Source organism: Mirounga leonina, unplaced genomic scaffold (genome assembly GCF_011800145.1).
Source record: "Mirounga leonina isolate KUSES-001 unplaced genomic scaffold, KU_Mleo_1.0 Mir_115, whole genome shotgun sequence".
Taxonomy (NCBI): domain Eukaryota; kingdom Metazoa; phylum Chordata; class Mammalia; order Carnivora; family Phocidae; genus Mirounga; species Mirounga leonina.
In genome coordinates, this window is record NW_023270268.1 from 1,141,772 (window position 1) to 1,160,202 (window position 18,431).

Genomic DNA, 18,431 nt, shown 5'->3' on the forward strand with positions numbered 1-18,431 from the left:
TGAAATTCTTTTTTCTTTTTGCCATTCAGGTAGGGTCATTTGTATTATCCTGTTTTCCAGATTGCTGATCCATTCTTCTGCATCCTCTAATCTGCTGTTGATTCCCTCTAGTATATTTTTCAATTCAGTTATTATATTCTTTGGCTCTGATTGGTTCTTGTTTTATATTATTTCTTTCTTTCTTGAAGTTCTTGCTGTGTTCATCAGTTCTTCACCTGAGTTTGGTGAGCATCTTCATGACCATTACTTGGAACTCTTTATCAGGGAGATTGCTTGTCTCTTTTTCATTTAATTCTTTTTCTGAGGTTTTGTCTTGTTCTTTCATTTGGAACATATTCCTCTGTCTTCTCATTTTGACTCTTTGTGTGTTTTAGGTAGATCAGCCACATCTCCTGGTCTTAAAGGAGTGGCCTTCTGTAGAAGGTGTACTGTGGGGCCCAGAAGTGCAGTCCCCTACTGGTCACCAGAATCAGGAGCTCCAGGGGTGTCCCTTGTGTGTTCCCTCCTGTTTTGGGTGAGCCACAACTGTTGTGGGCTCATGGTGGATAGGAGCCCCTTTGGGGGAGCACCAGTTAAGGCAGAAATGGCCTGGGGGGTGTGGTGGGTGGGAGCTACTTTGGGGGCTGCCTTCCAGGGTGGGGAGAGTTGAGCGGGCAGGTCTGCAGGGGAATACCAGGGTGGGGCTAGCAGTGCTAGCAAGGTAGATAGAGAGTGTCAGAACTCTTTCTCACCAGTACTAGGCTAGCTAGGTAGGGTGAGAAAAATGGCATCTGCCCACGCTTCCATTCCTGGAGAAAGTTCCTGCAATTCCCTGCACGTCTGGCACATTCCCCAAGATTAGTCAATCAGTCTCCTTTATGAATGGCCTAGGCACTTTTCAAACTGCTGCCTCTGCACTAGGTCTTAGGGCGAGTATGTGGGTGGGTCTTTTAAGAGTGGAGTCTTGGTTTCCTATAGCCCTCGGCTCTCTTTGGATTAAGCCCTGCTAATTTTCAAAGCCAGACATTTTGGGCCCATCTTCCTGGTGCAGGTCCCCATGGCAAGATTGCCCCATGTGGGGCTTGAAACCCTCACTCCACAGGGAGGATCTCCCTGCATGTGATATCCCTCCCACTGCCATGCTGGGGGTGTGGGTCCCGATCAGACCACTTCTCTGCCCCTCCTCTGCTTCTCGATGTGACTTTTTCTTTCTAGCTGTGGAAGAGTTGTTCTATATGTAGTTGTAGCCTTGGTGTGTCTGGGGAGAGGTGAGCTCCAATCTGCCATCTCGATCCTCCTGGGAAGCAGTTGTTTCTTTCTTTAAATAGGCCTGCACAGCATCATACTTTCCTTTGAAGGTAAGGGTCATCTTAATTACATTCTTAGCTGACAAGAGAAAGTTAAAGGATTAAAAGAAAACCTCTATTTTTAGAAGCTGAAATTGGAACCATGCTTTTGGCATTGATGGTGAAGAGAAGCCTGGTAATTTAGGACTTGAGGCTTTATATTCTGAGTCCTTCAGTTCACTGTCCTTTTTTTAGAAGTAGCTGGTTTTTATGCCTGCCTAGAAAGTCATCTATAGTAGAATGCAGTCAGGTTTTTTTTTTTTTTTTTTTTTTAAGATTCTATTTATTTATTTGACAGAGAGAGACACAGCGAGAGAGGAGCACAGGCAGGGGGAGTGAAGGGGGGAGAGGCAGGCCTCCCGCCGAGCGGGGAGCCCGATGCAGGGCTCGATACCAGCACCCCGGGATCATGACCTGAGCTGAAGGCAGACGCTTAACCATCTGAGCCACCCAGGCGCCCCGAATGCAGTCATTTTTTTAAAAAGAACTTAGAAATAGTAAAATAAAGTAGATGTTGTCAGTTCAAAGTTGAATAACTTGACACAGTAATTGAAAAGGATAGTAATGGAAGAAAGAATAAAGTACAGCTCTACATCTTCAAATAAGAGATAGGAATCAGAACAGTTGTGGATGACCGACTTTCACTCATGTGAGCTGAAGAAAAACCCACTGAAACGCTTTAGAATAAAAACATTAAATAATGGATTTTACAGCATCAGTGGCTAATATAACTTAAACCATGTACCTTTTTCCCCTAATTAATGATATTTTGAGTGTATGCCTTTTTTAATCATTAAGAATTTCATCACATCCCTAGGTTTTCAAGACTTTTTAAAAAAGATTTATTTATTTTTAGAGAGAGAGAGAGCACGAGAGCAGGGGGAGGGGCAGAGGAAGAGGGAGAATCTCCAGCAGACTCCCTCCTGAGCATGGAGCCCGACGTGGGGCGCGATCTCACAACACTGAGAGCATGACCTGAACTGAAATCTGGAGTCAGACACTTAACTGAGCCACCCAGGTGCCCCTGCTTTACTTTTAAATTACTCTGAAGATTTTATAAGGCCTCTGTCTTGAGAATACCATCTCTCTTTGTTATATATAATATTTCTACACAGAAAACTTAAAACATACTTTTCTTCAATGCTGCAGACATTCGTTTATCATCCTCCTGAAGGGCCTGTTGCTTAATATGCTCATCACCTTTCTTTGGTGACAAGGTAGATAGGAGATAAGGGAGGCAGCCCTTGGAAGAGGTGAGCTGATAAACCTTGAAGAGCTCAAAGCTTATCAGTGAATGAAAACAGCATCTCCAGCTCTTCTTTTTGCAAATTCCATCTTACAAGCAGCTATATTCTTTAGAGACTCTATTAGAAGCTTGTGTGGAAAGTAGTCCATCTCCCCACATGTGGCACAAAGCACTGCATCGGAGCTCCCCATGTCTGCTGAACACACTTCCTGTTAATAGAACCTGAAGACCCACCCGCCCAGTGAGTCCCTCTAAATAATTATGGATGAGAGAATGCCCTGTTTTCACTTACACTTACCAGGGGATATTGTCTTTGGTTAAATTCATTTGTCTCTTTCAAATATGTGCATGAGTGATAAAATCATACCAGTCAGCTGACTGCTGAAAGTCTGATTTTATTTGATTTTGATATTTGCTGTTTATAAACATAAGCTTTTGTTATCAGATTAGAAAAGATGAAAATGATTCTGCAAATATTCAATATCATCAAGAATAAAAGGAACTGAACACTGTCTTCTTACCTTCACTGTAGTGGGAGGACAGATTGGTAAAGTCTTTCTAGGGGCAGTTTTATAATAGGTGTTCACGTTTAAAATACATATGCTCTTGGACCTAGCAATTCTACTTCTAAGTGAGTTCGAGGAAATAGTGGGCAGGTGGGAAAAGATATGTGTATAAGAATTTTAACATTTATTTGTTTATTTATTTATTAAGATTTATTTATTTAAGAGAGAGAGTGCGACAGGGGGAGGGACAGAAGGAGAGAATCTCCAGCAGACTCCCTGCTGAGCGTGGAGCCTGATGTAGGGCTCGATCCCAGGGCCATGAGATCATAACCTGAGCCGAAACCAAGAGTAGAATGCTTACCTGACTGAGCCACCCAGGTGCCCTGAATTTTAACATATATAATGGCAAAAAAGTGGGAGGCAGGAAACAAGTATTTTTCAATAGAACATTAAATTATAGCACTTCATACAAGGGAATATTATGATACTGTTAAAAAGGACATTTCATGTTTATAGGCATTGGCATTGAAAAACATTTGTTATACACTACTACATGAGAAAAGATTACAGAACAATGTGTATAGAATGATCCTACTTTTATTTTTATAATACATATTTATGGATGTTTGTTTTAAAGTTTGGTTTTACACAAAATTGCTGTTTACAGTGGTTATTTTTTGTGGGAGGATCTCTCCCAATTCTAATTTGTACATTTCAGTATGGTTTTTACATAAACTTGTATTGCTTTCATAGTTAAAGAAAATACTCAAGATATTTCCATGTGAAGAACAAAAGAACATATGCCTTTAGAGTAGGCAGTATACCACTGCTCCTTGTGTAGCACCCCTTCCTTACTGGGCTGTCTTTCCAGCATTTGAAGAAGTATGTCACAGTGATGAGTGATCTCAAATCCCTTTTATCTAGTTTGGCACATTTTCCCTCCACAGTGAGAAGATTGCTCACCTCTGGCATTGTGATTCAGGTGTTCCCTCTGCATGATAACGAAGCCCTAAAGAAGCTTGAAGACAGCTGGTACACCCGGTTTACTTTGAAGTATCAGCCCCTAGGTACGTGTCAATACCTGTTCTCATTGAGAACAAGGACTACCAGCGAGGCGTCATGATTCAGCAGTGGTGCTTTCTCACCATCCCGGGTAGATGTTTAATGCTCTGCTGGGCAAGGCTCACCAGCTGCATGTGGGCAAAAATTGGGGTTGGATAAGATGGTTTACATGACCTACTTAGTAATTTATTTTATTTCCAATAGCATTTCCTATGGGCTGAATGACAAGCTTTCATTAAATTTCACCAATAGCACAGGCTATTCAGAGTGGCCTTCATAAGTACATGTCCGAGTCGGAGTAGGACAGATTTTAGGAGAATTTCATTTGACTGTGAATATCCTGTATTTGAAAATTTCTCTTTCTTTAGAGCTAATAATTTGAGTGGACCAAGCTGTGCTCATTTTTAGGGGCAGACAGGCCTAAACATCTTTTGAGGTAGTTTGTAAGTAGCCTGGTGTATATTACTGAATCTATCCCTTTTCTCTGAATACAGTTACAAGAGTATCCATTAATTTATTTGGTATGTGTTGAGCATTACTGTATGCAAACTGACATCAGTGTGGATATTCAGATTTTTGGCTTTAGTTATGTTTTTCTAAGCATAAGGATTATTAAGCTGTTAGATTTTACCATAAGTGTTGCTATCCATATTTCTTTCAAGGGCATTTCTCTTTTGACTTTGTTTAAAGGAATCCCTCTAAAATAATTTTATTTCTAATTTCCATTCCTGAAAACAGCTACTATAATATTGTAACAGTAAATAAAAATTTGTTTTTAAGATGAAAATTTGAAATTGCATTTGAATTTTTTCTTGTATTCTTTGAAAGGAAAAGTTTGTTTTTAATAGTTCTAGGTAATACACTAGTAGTTTTGTGTTACATTTATTGACATTTTTTTCACTTTGTGTGCCATTTAGGTGCAGTAAATTTAAGTATTGCCTCTAGCACTTGTAGGTGACAGTATCCAGTAGCTGCTTAGAAATTGAGGGGAAAAGTGAGTTAATGGTGAAGGCTGAGCATGGTTGTGGTAGAGGGTGTGAGGCTTTGGGGAGTGCTGGGACTGGTGATAGCAGCTGGGGCACAGGTGAATCTTGACCTTCCCCTTAAGATCAAAAGAGGGACGTCATGTGATTTGGAGCCCAGAACCCTGAGCACCTTTTTTTTTCATTGTTTGGATATCCTTTAACCTGATTCAGATTTGAGGTGACCTGATCATACCAACTATTTTAACGTGTCCGTAGGTTAGTTAGAAGAATAAGGATAGGGGAAAATAGCTTATACCAGTTTACTCTGACCCATCTGCACAAACGATCTGACACATTATCTTAAAGTTTTAACTGCGTATAATTAACCAAGAAATAATAACCCCATTATTGTACCTCCCCAGCCCCTGCATCGCACTCTGATTCCAGTGCAGGATGCTTTTACAACCCAGGCACTCACCCAGGTAGATGCAGCTGGCAAAGGATGTAGTGTTTGAGACCCCTTTTGGGTTAGCTCCTGCCGAGTTCACAGAATATTTAACAGTGATGTTGCTTGTCCCTTCTTTTGCCCAGTTCTTATAGGAAGGTATAGAGATAAATGTGTCCCATGGCTGTTCTAGAAGTTAATGTGTAGAATATTGTTTTGTACTTTTGAATAGCTTTTCTCCAGTGTATTGAATCATTTGCCATGGCACATTGATGAAAATTTACATTTTTGGATAGCGGGAGCAGATACTGTGGATGGGGAGTCTTCTTTGAAAAGAACATCTGTAACTATGATATTAAAGTGAGAGAAAGGCAGGGAATATAAATTAAACCCCCAAATTAAAATGGCTCATTGGCTATATGGCTGAGTTTAAGCTAGGATCGTGGAGATTTGGGACAAGCCCCAAGCTGAGTTTTTCTTTGGGAAGAGGGCATCCATCAGATAAGGAAGTAAAGAGGAAACAGACCCTGGGTGCCTTTCAGAGCAGCCCCAGCCGGGCTCTAAGCTGGGGCAAGTATTGGGCTCGCTCTCCAGGCAAGTGGGGTCTGTGTACTGCATGGAAGATGGATTTACTATTGCACACTGATTGGGAAATGAGGGTATTAAATGATCCCCATTTAACTACAAAAATAAATAAGCTTACTTGAAATGGTGAAAGTCTTTGGTAGTCTCTACTTAAGGTCTTCTTTTTCCCTTTCATTGTAGACCGTATTCGTGGCTACTTTGGGGAAACAATCGCTCTTTACTTTGGATTTTTGGAATATTTCACTGTTGCCTTAATCCCTATGGCAGTCATTGGGTTACCTTACTATTTGTTTGTGTGGGAAGACTATGACAAGTATGTGATCTTCGCCTCCTTCAACCTGATCTGGTCCACAGTGATCCTGGAAGTGTGGAAGCGTGGCTGTGCCAATATGACCTACAGGTGGGGGACACTTGTCATGAAGAGACAGTTTGAGGAGCCCCGGCCGGGATTCCATGGGGTCCTGGGTATCAATCCCATCACTGGTAGGGAGGAACCTCTCTACCCCAGCTACAAGAGGCAGTTGCGCATTTACCTGGTCTCGCTGCCCTTTGTGTGCCTCTGTCTCTATTTCTGCCTGTATGTCATGATGATTTACTTTGACATGGAGGCCTGGGCCTTGAGTCTACATGAGAGCAGCGGATCCGAGTGGACCAGCGTCCTGTTGTATGTGCCCAGCATCATCTATGCCATTGTGATTGAGATCATGAACCGCCTCTATCGATACGCTGCCGAATTTCTAACTTCATGGGGTAAGACCTGATGCTTGCATTTATGTCTTATTTGCCTATAGGAAATGTTGCTTGGATCATAGGATTCCTATAACTGCAGCTTTGCAAAGCAAGATGTTGCTGTGGGCTCACTATAGAGACGTAAGGAGGAATTCATCAGCTTTGTGGGTTCTGATGCTCTCACCTCCTGGTTATCGTGGCCATCATAGACGAATGTTAGTCACTGCACTCCAGGTGCCCTGCTAACTCTTTGTCCGTGGTATCTCATTTTCACCTCCTCAGCACACCATGAAATAAAAGTTATCTCACCGTTTTAGGGATAAAGACCCTGAGAGTTAGCAGTGTTCAGGCAAATTGTAGAGCCAGGCTAATCCAGACCTCTCTGTGTCTGAAACCTGTGATCCCAATACTATAATTTTGTATTTTTTGTTGGGGGTAAAGTAGATTGAATTATCTTCAGATACTTTGGCCAAGTGAACTATGTCTGGTGTCTGACAAACAATTATCTAATGGTTTAGAGCACCAAGGATTGCCACTGGCCTTAGTAGAGTGGGTACTCTTGTATATATCTGTGCCAGAGGGGAATGGATATAGTTTAAAAATGGTCTTGGGGCACCTGGGGGGCTCGGTCGGTTAAGCGTCTGCCTTCGGCTCAGGTCATGATCCCAGGGTCCTGGGATCGAGCCCCATGTCAGGCTCCCTGCTCAGCGGGAGCCTGCTTCTCCCTCTCCTCCCCACTTGTGCTCTCTCTCGCTATCTCTGTCACTATCTGTCTCTCTCTCTCTCAAATAAAGAAATAAAATCTTTTAAAAAAATAGTCTTGACAGGCCATTCTCTATTTATTCACTCAAACAAGTTAATATGCGATGTTATTCCCTAGGAAGAAGTCTGTATCTTAACTTCATGGACCATAAAGATGTTTATGTTATTTTTAATAGTCATTTAACAGCTACTATGTATTGAGTGCTTTCCTTATGCTGGAACTGGACTGAGGTTTTGTATTATTTCTTATCCTGACAGTGACTCTGAGAGGAGGGGCACGTTAGCACTATTTTTGTAGGCAAGGAGGCTGAGTATCGGGAGGTTGAGTGACTTGCCCAAGGACAGACAGTGGCTGAGTAACTGAGTGGGGTTCCAGTCCAGACGAGTCTAACACCACCTCTATGCAGGGTGACACTTCTCTTCAGAATCTTCTTTGTTCTTTTGCCCTGCTTTCTTAGGGCCTGTCCTGTGTCTCCTTTCCCCAGCTGAGGATGGAGATTTGAGTTGCCCTTTAAGTTAATCCTCGTAACACACACATACAAAAACTTTATTGCCCTCTTTAGAGGTTGCTATCAGTTTTATTTTATTCAGGGTCTTTTTCTGGGTGGCTCTCTATGGGATCATTTGCCAATACTTCCCATGTTTCTTCGTTGCAGTAATACTTTAAAAATAATTTCAGAACACGGTGCTCTTGCAGTACTGTGAGAAATGTGTTCTAAGTGTAGTTTCTTCCTGTGAGATGTTCTTGTGGGTAAGTGGTAACCATGAGTGACAGTCTGGCATGTTCACTCACTGAGGCTCCGGTGCCTGACATCTCTGCCTCAGCTCATCTGCCTTTACCCCACAATAGCCTCCCCTACTGTGTGCTTATCTAAGAGAAATTTCCTCTCCTTTTCAATATTTTAGAGAATCACAGATTGGAATCTGCCTACCAGAATCATCTAATTCTGAAAGTTTTAGTGGTGAGTAGAGTTTTTATATACAAATCCATTTGAATTTTGAAACTTACGTATACTAGTTAATACTTAGGAGTATAAATAGGAAGGCTGGCTTCTAATTTAAGATACCAGATAGTTAATATATTTTGTATAGGCAGGCAAAGATTGATTAAATGTGTTTACATATACATTCAGTAGTCTTACTACCTATGTATGTGTTGTAAGACTTTAAGTATAGAAATTAGTGGTTTAGCCAATCTCTAGTAATTTAAAAAGCTAACTAACCATGTTACAGACATGTTTCTGTTCTTTTCCTTTTGGTGACTTCTTTGTTTCACTCTTCAACAATTCTTCCAATTCAGTTCAGTGATGGACCATTACATTTTTTGAAAGATGTACCATTAGATGGACCATTAATTTTGTGAAAGAAATTTCCGAAGTCTAAGAGGTTCCCAGCATGTTTTAGTGGGTAGGAGGAAAGAAATGGAGAGAAGGCATAGTGTAACCTGCTTGCTGTTTGTGTAAAAGCTCGCACATTATGCCTGTTTCCATCATTATGAAAAATAATAAATACCAGCTTGGAAGCCCCTCATTTATCAGGAGGTTATCTCAGCCATTGGTAACATAACTGAGGGTCAAGAAAGGTGCAGAAAGAGTCCTCTGAACTCTCAACTGGAGCACAGCCCCTGTACCTTACTCCCAGGAAAGGATTCCAGAGAAATGAGTTTTTGTTCCAGCTACAGAAATCATTCTAAGAAGCTTATTGATCTAGTTTTTCAGGCCTTAATAGATTAGAAACTACTGATAGGAAGGTGTTTAGGTTTCTGGAAGGAGGTAAACTTATAGAGGCAAGAGTGGTAAGGAAATAGAAAATTTTTCATAAGTAGGTAATAAAAATTCAGCAGTTTTAGCAGTTTGGACATTAGAAAAGGTGCAAGCAGCCATACGTACTAAAAAGTCTTTGAAGGCATCATGCTAGCACTGTGAGATAATTGATATTCCAAATGCCGGTGCTGTCTGGCTGTCCTGGTATCTCCCCGTGGCGCAGGGGAGTGCCAGGCCTTACAGGGAGGGAAGCACACTAGTGAGGACTCCAGAGAGATCCCCCTTGCCAGGTCTGCAAGGCTCTTCAAATGGACAGGGGATGGGGCCAGGGGGGTGGTCAGGGAGTGAGCCCCCCCCCCCCCCGGCTATCTGGGGTGCTGGTTGGGGGTGGGAAAGGCTGGGCCTTGTGTTGGAATGTAGTGGAGATGCGCTGGCACTGTCCTGGAGTCCCAAAGTCATTGGTCCTCTAGGCTCTAGGCAGGTCCCAGAGAACTCCTTTGCTCGCCCCTGTGTTCGTTCCAGAGTGTGTGGACGTGCTTAGTGAGGAGGAATAGGGAGAAACAAGTCTATGGCATCTTGTCAGGACTGGAAGTCCCCTCATTACAGTTTTAATGCTGTATTTCCAGTTTTGATGAAGTACTGTAAAGCAGTGTGAAATCTTGCTGTCTTTTTTTGACAGTTCAACTTTCTGAATTGCTTCGCCTCGCTTTTTTACATTGCTTTCGTCTTGAGAGATATGAAGCTCTTGCGTCAGGTGAGTGAATAGCAGAAGGTATCGGTTTTACAGGTTTTAGAGGTACTTAACTATATTCAGGGAATGTAATTGTCTTCACACTATTATTTTTACAAATGAAGTCTTACATTTTGTATATTTCTAAGCCAACTCTAAATAAAAAAACATTAGCCATTGCACTGTATATCATACTCAACTGAAAAATTAGTTGAAGCTAACCAACTTGTAAAATTAATCGTATAGTAGTGGAAAATAAATCGTTCATCTCAAAGCTCGTAAAAGCAATTCTAATGAAGAACGTGTATTCCTTAATTGAACTTTTGTGTGTGTCCCAGAGTGAGGGGTGATTGATAGGACTTTAAATACATTTCACTTTGAAATGAATAAGTGGTTAAACTTTAGAGGCCAGCAGAACCTATGCAATGCTGTGTCTTTTCTGCGGTGTTTAGGAAGTCTGACGTTTACTTTGGTGTGTTGACATTCTTGGATCACAAATGCCAGTGAATGAAAATTGAGTACAGATTATTGCTATCTAAATTATCTTTTTTATAATTGAGCCAGCTATCAGTAAGGGCTGTTCCTTCTTGGTTTTAATATACTGTGATCGTTAGTAAAAAAAATATCAAAAGCCTAGGCTTGGGATCATTTTTCAGGAAATTGTATAATCAGAGAAAGATTTTGTAGTTATGGTTCTAACAGCTTGCATAAAAGTGAAATCAAATGCTGTGTTTCTTAACTATACTACATATATTGCTACTTTTTTTGGAAAATTTAAAGTTCAAAATAGTACGTTTTGCAATTGATAAGTTGAATGTACATACTGTCTTCTGTCCTGCCATTAGTGTATTAGTAAGGTATGACTTCTCATTTCTAGTACCTTAGAGAGTCTCCTTTTTTAACAGGATAGGGTGTGAGGATAGGAGAGGACTTTTTAAATAATATAATTTTAATACCAGGAAAGGTGGTATGTGATAGAAACACTTCTCTCTGCTTGGGGTAAGTAGAAATTGACACAGCATTTCTGGAAACTACTCGGGCAGCTTTGCCAAGAACCTTAATCCATGGGGCGTCTGGGTGGCTCAGTTGGTTAAGTTACTGCCTTCAGCTCAGGTCATGATCCTGGAGTCCCAGGATCGAGTCCCGCATCGGGCTCCCTGCTTGGCAGGGAGTCTGCTTCTCCCTCTGACCCTCCTCCCTCTCATGCTCTCTGTCTCTCATTCTCTCTCTCTCAAATAAATAAATAAAATCTTTAAAAAAAAAAAAAAAAAGAACCTTAATCCATCCCTAGTAAATCATCAGAGATAGGGCAAAGATTCATGTATACAGATATCCAGGGAGCAGCATTTATAGTAGTGAAAGTTGGGAATAATAAAGTCAACAACAGTCCATGGACTACTTGTATTTTTACATGTGACTGGAAAGAAATATCCTACGATGTCAGCAGTGGTTCCATCATGCTTGTGGAATTATGGGTGGCTTTTTCTCTTTTCTAAGTTTTCTCCAATGAGGGAGGATGTATTCGTTTTATAATTTTTTTTTAGGTTTGGCCAAACTGCTTTTTTTTTCAAAGTTGGCAATGTCATGTAGATTATTATGTTGTAGCAAGGATGAGATGACAAAAAACACAAATTTTAAGTAAAATTGTTCCCCTGCCAACTTGTAATTGATTTCTTATAATCTTATTTATATTGCAACTTTTTTGTATTTTAATATGTCTTAACTGTTAAAAAACAATAAATTGGAAACATTATTCTAGCACCTAGCTTTTCCAATACTAGTTTTTATTAATAGTATACTATTTGTTGAAGTTTCCATTTTATTTACTACATGATTATACATATGATATGTATACATGCGATCTTATTAAGCTACATTGTCAGATTCCATTTGTGTGCTTCTTTTTAGAGCTTGGCCACTCTCCTCATTACCTCCCAGATCCTTAACCAAATTATGGAATCTCTTCTTCCCTACTGGCTCCAAAAGAAGCACCATGTGCAGGTGAAGAGGAAGGTGCAGGCATTAAAAGCGGACATCGATGCTACAGTATATGAACAAGTTGTCCTGGAAAAAGAAATGGGAACCTACTTGGTAAGTTTGAATATTGCTGAAATAACCATTGACTCAAAGGGAGTAACAGTCATGCACTGAGCGTAACAAGTGTGTCTAGGTTCACTGTCTCAGATGTGGCTACTTTGTGTCATTCCCGCCAGCCAGCGTCCTCACCAAGAGCTACGTTAAAGCTTAAAAAAAGGTGGAACTGGGCATTGAAGTGTTGCTGCCTTACATCTGAAGTCATGCCTACCAGCAGCAGAGTGGGGGCTTGGCCAGTTCTGTCGCCACTCTGCGGAGGCTTGAGGTGGCCGTTGCTGCGAAGACGCAGGAGCCAGGGAGGGATGGGAAGGCTGCGGAGGGGCAGCACCTGCCGGCTTGGGGCGCTGCCGGCGCCTGCAGGACCCTGAAGCCTGCTGCTGAACTGGAGCGCCAGTCGGCAGAGTCATTTCTAGTTTAAATTACTTACTGGCATGGTGAATACAAACGGTCTGAGTTCACCAGGGATCTGCCGGCTCTGTGGCCACTTGTAACAGCTCCCCAACCTGACCGTGTGTTCGTGGGCAAGGGTCCTGTCCGCCCCAGGTCACTGTTTATCCTGCACCTTCCTTCTCGGCGTGGGACCCTTCTGAGGGAAATAGACCCTGCAGTGGCTCATCAGCGAGGGTCCCTTACTGGCAAACTCTCTTAGTCTTGTCTTCCATCTTGATGAATCGTCGTTTGAGTTTCTTGGCTTATGTGCCCCCTTTTCGCATGTGTGTATGAGTTTTAGTTGGTACGTTCATCTCGAGGAGGAGTATATTCTGTCTCTGCTCACTTTTCCCTCATTTTCACAACTGTCCCCTGAGCTGCTAAGTCCTTAGTCCAGAACCAGGTGTTTGTAGCCCAGAGCTCCCACCTTGTGATGACCTCAGGGATTTTGGAGAGCCAGTAAGGTAGCGTGCTGTTGGCCCAAGCTATAGTTCCAGAGCGGCAACTGTGGCTTTTTTCAGCCCCCTTTCAGGGACAGTGTTCCACTGTCCTAGCTCCTGGTTTTGTGCAAACAGCCTGGCCCCAGTTAGGCTGCACTGGAGCGGGGTGCCTTAGTCCCCTACTCCATGGATGCAGATATGGCTGCCTCCCTTGGCCAGGTTCCTGCTTACCACCTTGCATTTTGTTCCATTTCTCACCTGTACAGCTGTTTTTCTAGTTTTTGAGTGGTGATAGGCCTCTCTTGAAAATATATGTATATGCGGGCGCCTGGGTGGCTCAGTTGGTTAAGCGACTGCCTTCGGCTCAGGTCATGATCCTGGAGTCCCGGGATCGAGTCCCGCATCGGGCTCCCTGCTCGGCGGGGAGGCTGCTTCTCCCTCTGACCCTCCTCCCTCTCATGCTCTCTGTCTCTCATTCTCTCTCTCTCAAATAAATAAATAAAAAATCTTCAAAAAAAAAAAAAAGAAAATATACGTATATGCACTAGCATTTTCTGTCACTGCTGTCTTTGGGGGAGAATGTGATTCAAAGTATAAATTTATAGCACACTTGACCAGTAACACGATTTATATTTATATGTGAAGTGTCAGAGAAAACACAGGTGCATGTATGCACATGTGCACAGACAACACACACACATATACACATGCAAGAAGAGTTAAAGGAACACATTTGCACAGTGTGGTGCCATCTTGCCTGAACTGGTTGAGGGCTAGCTTACTGTGGCCTAAAAACTCCATCTAATTCACGCTGTCTGAATCCTTTCCTTGCCTGTTCTGGGGAGTGGTATTTCTGGCTGTATTTATTTTTCATCCTTCTTTCTTTTATGGAAGCCAACCAGCAGTCTTTCCCCCAAGCTCTTTATTCCATCCCCTCTGCATCCCCTCTCATTTTTAGAGGCCTCTTTTCCCAGTGCCCACCTGGAGCTCCCCTATCTCCCACTTCCCTTTCACCCTACCCCACCTGTCAGCAGCCCTCCTGCCCCAAACCAAGCAGACCCTCACATCTTCTGCTCTTCGTGTCCTGTCTTTCCTGCCCCTCACAGTTTCTTGAAATAATTCTCCATATTATTATCTCTACTTCCCTACTTCTCTTCCCGTAATCAGTTAGAATCTGCTTTCGTCTCTTCTTTTTCTCTGAATTATTTGGGCAAACAACATCATCCCCTGAAGTGCTCCAAACCAAATTCACTCTTCTCTAGACCAGTTTCTTCTCCTTTTCCCCTGGCTCAGTGAATGGTATACAGTCATTCAAGCAATATGCCCCTTGCCCTAGCAATTTTAAGTCACCTAAGAACTGTGTGCTAATAAGGTGACACTGCCAGAATCTTACACCTCACCTTTTTGGCACTTGATGACATCTGATAATACCTTTATGAAGGAAGGTAAGATAAGCTTTGCTTTTCCCGTGTTAATAAAAGGCAAATGAAGCTCTATGTTGTTAATCACTTGGCAAGTAAATCAGGATCAAGATTCAAGACTTTGCTTTTCCAGTTGAGAGTCTTTCTGTCATTGAGCACAGGCTCTCTGATGTGAAGGAAAGGAAATAGTGCACTGGTTTCTCTTGCAGGTCCTGAATCTGTGAGTGAATGCTGGGTTAGCACTGCTTCTCCTTGACCTGTTGCATGACCCTGTGTGATCTGATGCGTTTCGCCCTCCTATCCTGTATGTCCCCCTCTACTCTCTCTACTGGAGTGACAACCCAGTATTTGCTCTTTCAACTCTCTCCATGTACTGGGAGAGGGGACATGCTTTTTGGTCACATTTGATCTAGGTCGTTGTTTCCTATGCACTGTTTCTTCCCTCTTGGTGTATTTTTCTCCTCCCTGAAGTCAGTGAACTTAGAATTGTGTTTTCTGTAAAGCTCATCCTGACTGCTATATGAGAATCTAAAATAATATTACCAAGTTTTGGGGAAAAAAACCAATCTGACTGTAACACAAAAAAACATTATAAAAGTAATACTTGTTATGCACTATAGGAAACTTGGATAATTCAGGACAGAGTAAAAAGTAAGGAAAAAGAAAACCTTCATAATGTCCCCACTAGGGGTAGTCCGCTAGGGTCTTCTGACCCTGCTGCACCAGCCACAGGGCTAAGGCCATGTAGCGCCTCGGTCTTCACTGTGCCCCTCTCCTGTGAACTGCCAGTTCACGTCCAACTGCATAGCTGCATGAGTATGAATTTTCATGATGAATACTCCAATTAGAGCAGCATATTGCCACACACTAAATGAGCTGCCTTCTAGTAAGCTAGACAGTAGGAAATTTGCTAAAAACATAAACGAGTGTTACTCTCTACACTGAATGTTTTGTCTTAGAAAATGTAATTACTTTTCAAGCAGTATTTTATTGGTTAATGTTTTTATTTAAATGAATCAATGAGAAATATTATTTTACAGTCTTGAGTTTTAATTTCAAATATGGTAAATATCAAATACAAAACAAAAGAAACTGACTAGAAGTGGAATCTGACCAGTGTAGGTAGAACTTCTACAAACAAAAGGCCTTTGGTGTCCTCATTTTTAAGAGTTTAGGGCTTCAATGGGGCGCCTGGGTGGCTCAGTTGGTTAAGCGACTGCCTTCGGCTCAGGTCATGATCCTGGAGTCCCAGGATCGAGTCCCGCATCGGGCTCCCTGCTCGGCAGGGAGTCTGCTTCTCCCTCTGACCCTCGTCCCTCTCATGCTCTCTGTCTCTCATTCTCTCTCTCTCAAATAAATAAATAAAATCTTTAAAAAAAAAAAAAGTTTAGGGCTTCAAACTGGGCTGCAAGGTTGGTTCAACATCCACAAATCAATCAACGTGATACAATACATTAACAAAAGAAAGAACAAGAATCATATGATCCTCTCAATAGATGCAGAAAAAGCATTTGACAAAGTACAGCATCCTTTCTTGATTAAAACTCTTCAGAGTGTAGGGATAGAGGGGACATACCTCAATATCATAAAAGCCATCTATGAAAAACCCACAGCAAATATTATTCTCAATGGGGAAAAACTGAGCGCTTTCCCCCTAAGGTCAGGAACGCGGCAGGGATGTCCACTGTCACCACTGCTATTCAACATAGTATTAGAAGTCCTAGCCACAGCAATCAGACAACAAAAAGAAATAAAAGGCATCCAAATCGGCAAAGAAGAAGTCAAACTCTCACTCTTTGCAGATGATATGATACTTTAGGTGGAAAACCCAAAAGACTCCACCCCAAAACTGCTAGAACTCATACAGGAATTCAGTCAAGTGGCAGGATATAAAATCAATGCACAGAAATTGTGGCATTCCTATACACCAACCACAAGACAGAAGAAAGAGAAATTAAGGAGTCGATCCCATTTACAATTGCACCCAAAACCATAAGATACCTAGGAATAAATCTAACCAAAGAGGCAAAGGATCTGTACTCAGAAAACTATAAAATACTCATGAAAGAAATTGAGGAAGACACAAAGAAATGGAAAAACGTTCCATGCTCATGGATTGGAAGAACAAATATTGTGAAGATGTCAATGCTACCTAGAGCAATCTACACATTCAATGCAATCCCCATCAAAATACCATCCACTTTTTTCAAAGAAATGGAACAAATAATCCTAAAATTTGTATGGAACCAGAAAAGACCCCGAATAGCCAGAGGAATGTTGAAAAAGAAAAGCAAAGCTGGTGGCATCACAATTCTGGACTTGCAGCTCTATTGCAAAGCTGTCATCATCAAGACAGCATGGTACTGGCACAAAAACAGACACATAGATCAATGGAACAGAATAGAGAGCCCAGAAATGGACCCTCAACTCTATGGTCAACTCATCTTTGACAAAGCAGGAAATAATGTCCAATGGAAAAAAGACAGTCTCTTCAACAAATGGTGTTGGGAAAATTGGACAGCCACATGCAGAAGAATGAAACTGGACCATTTCCTTACACCACACACAAAAAAAGACTCAAAATGGTTGAAAGACCTCAATGTGAGACAGGAGTCCATCAAAATCCTAAAGGAGAACACAGGCAGCAACCTCTTCGATCCCAGCCGCAGCAACTTCTTCCTAGAAACATCGCCAAAGGCAAGGGAAGCAAGGGCAAAAATGAACTATTGGGACTTCATCAAGATAAAAAGCTTTTGCAAAGCAAAGGAAACAGTCAACAAAACCAAAAGACAACCAACAGAATGGGAGAAGATATTTGCAAATGACATATCAGATAAAGGGCTAGTATCCAAAATCTATAAAGAACTTATCAAACTCAACACCCAAAGAACAAAGAATCCAATCAAGAAATGGGCAGAAGACATGAACAGACATTTTTCCAAAGAAGACATCCAAATGGCCAACAGACACATGAAAAAGTGCTCAACGTCGCTCGGCATCAGGGAAATCCAAATCAAAACCTCAATGAGATACCACCTCACACCAGTCAGAATGGCTAAAATTAACAAGTCAGGAAACGACAGATGTTGGCGGGGATGCGGAGAAAGGGGAACCCTCCTACACTGTTGGTGGGAATGCAAGCTGGTGCAGCCACTCTGGAAAACAGTATGGAGGTTCCTCAAAAAGTTGAAAATAGAGTTACCATACGATCCAGCAACTGCACTACGGGGTATTTACCCCAAAGATACAAATGTAGGGATCCAAAGGGGTACGTGCACCCCGATGTTTATAGCAGCAATGTCCACCATAGCTAAACTGTGAAAAGAGCCAAGATGTCCATCGACAGATGAATGGATAAAGAAGAGGTGGTATATATATACAATGGAATATTATGCAGCCATCAAAAGGAATGAGATCTTGACATTTGCAACGATGTGGATGGGACTGGAGGGTATTATGCTGAGCGAAATAAGTCAAACAGAGAAAGACACGTATCATATGACCTCACTGATACGAGGAATTCTTAATCTCAGGAAACAAACTGAGGGTTGCTGGAGTGGTGGGAGGGATGGGGTGACTGGGTGATAGACACTGGGAAGGGTATGTGCTCTGGTAAGCGCTGTGAATTGTGCAAGACTGTGAAAATTCAGATCTGTACCTCTGAAACAAATAATGCAATATATGTTAAGAAAAAAAAAAGAAGAAGATAGCAGGAGGGGAAGAACGAAGGTGGGGATAATGGAGGGGGAGACGAACCATGGGAGACGATGGACTCTGAAAAACAAACTGAGGGTTCTAGAGGGGAGGGGGGTGGGAGGATGGGTTAGCCTGGTGATGGGTATTAAAGAGGGCACGTTCTGCATGGAGCACTGGGTGTTATGCATAAACAATGAATCATGGAACACTACTTCTAAAACTAATGATGTAAT

General features: G+C 42.0%; 1 protein-coding gene across 4 annotated transcripts in view; it reads left to right on the forward strand.

The window, feature by feature from the left end:
• Positions 1-18,431, forward strand: part of ANO10 (anoctamin 10) — a 222,535-nt gene that overhangs the window by 26,773 nt on the left and 177,331 nt on the right. For all 4 annotated transcript variants that reach the window (XM_034991216.1, XM_034991205.1, XM_034991210.1 and 1 more), the window contains exons 5-9: positions 4,025-4,144; positions 6,315-6,884; positions 8,532-8,587; positions 10,068-10,142; positions 12,027-12,209. In XM_034991216.1, the coding sequence (XP_034847107.1) occupies positions 4,025-4,144; positions 6,315-6,884; positions 8,532-8,587; positions 10,068-10,142; positions 12,027-12,209 (1,004 nt within the window). The remainder of the gene's footprint in view (positions 1-4,024; positions 4,145-6,314; positions 6,885-8,531; positions 8,588-10,067; positions 10,143-12,026; positions 12,210-18,431) is intronic.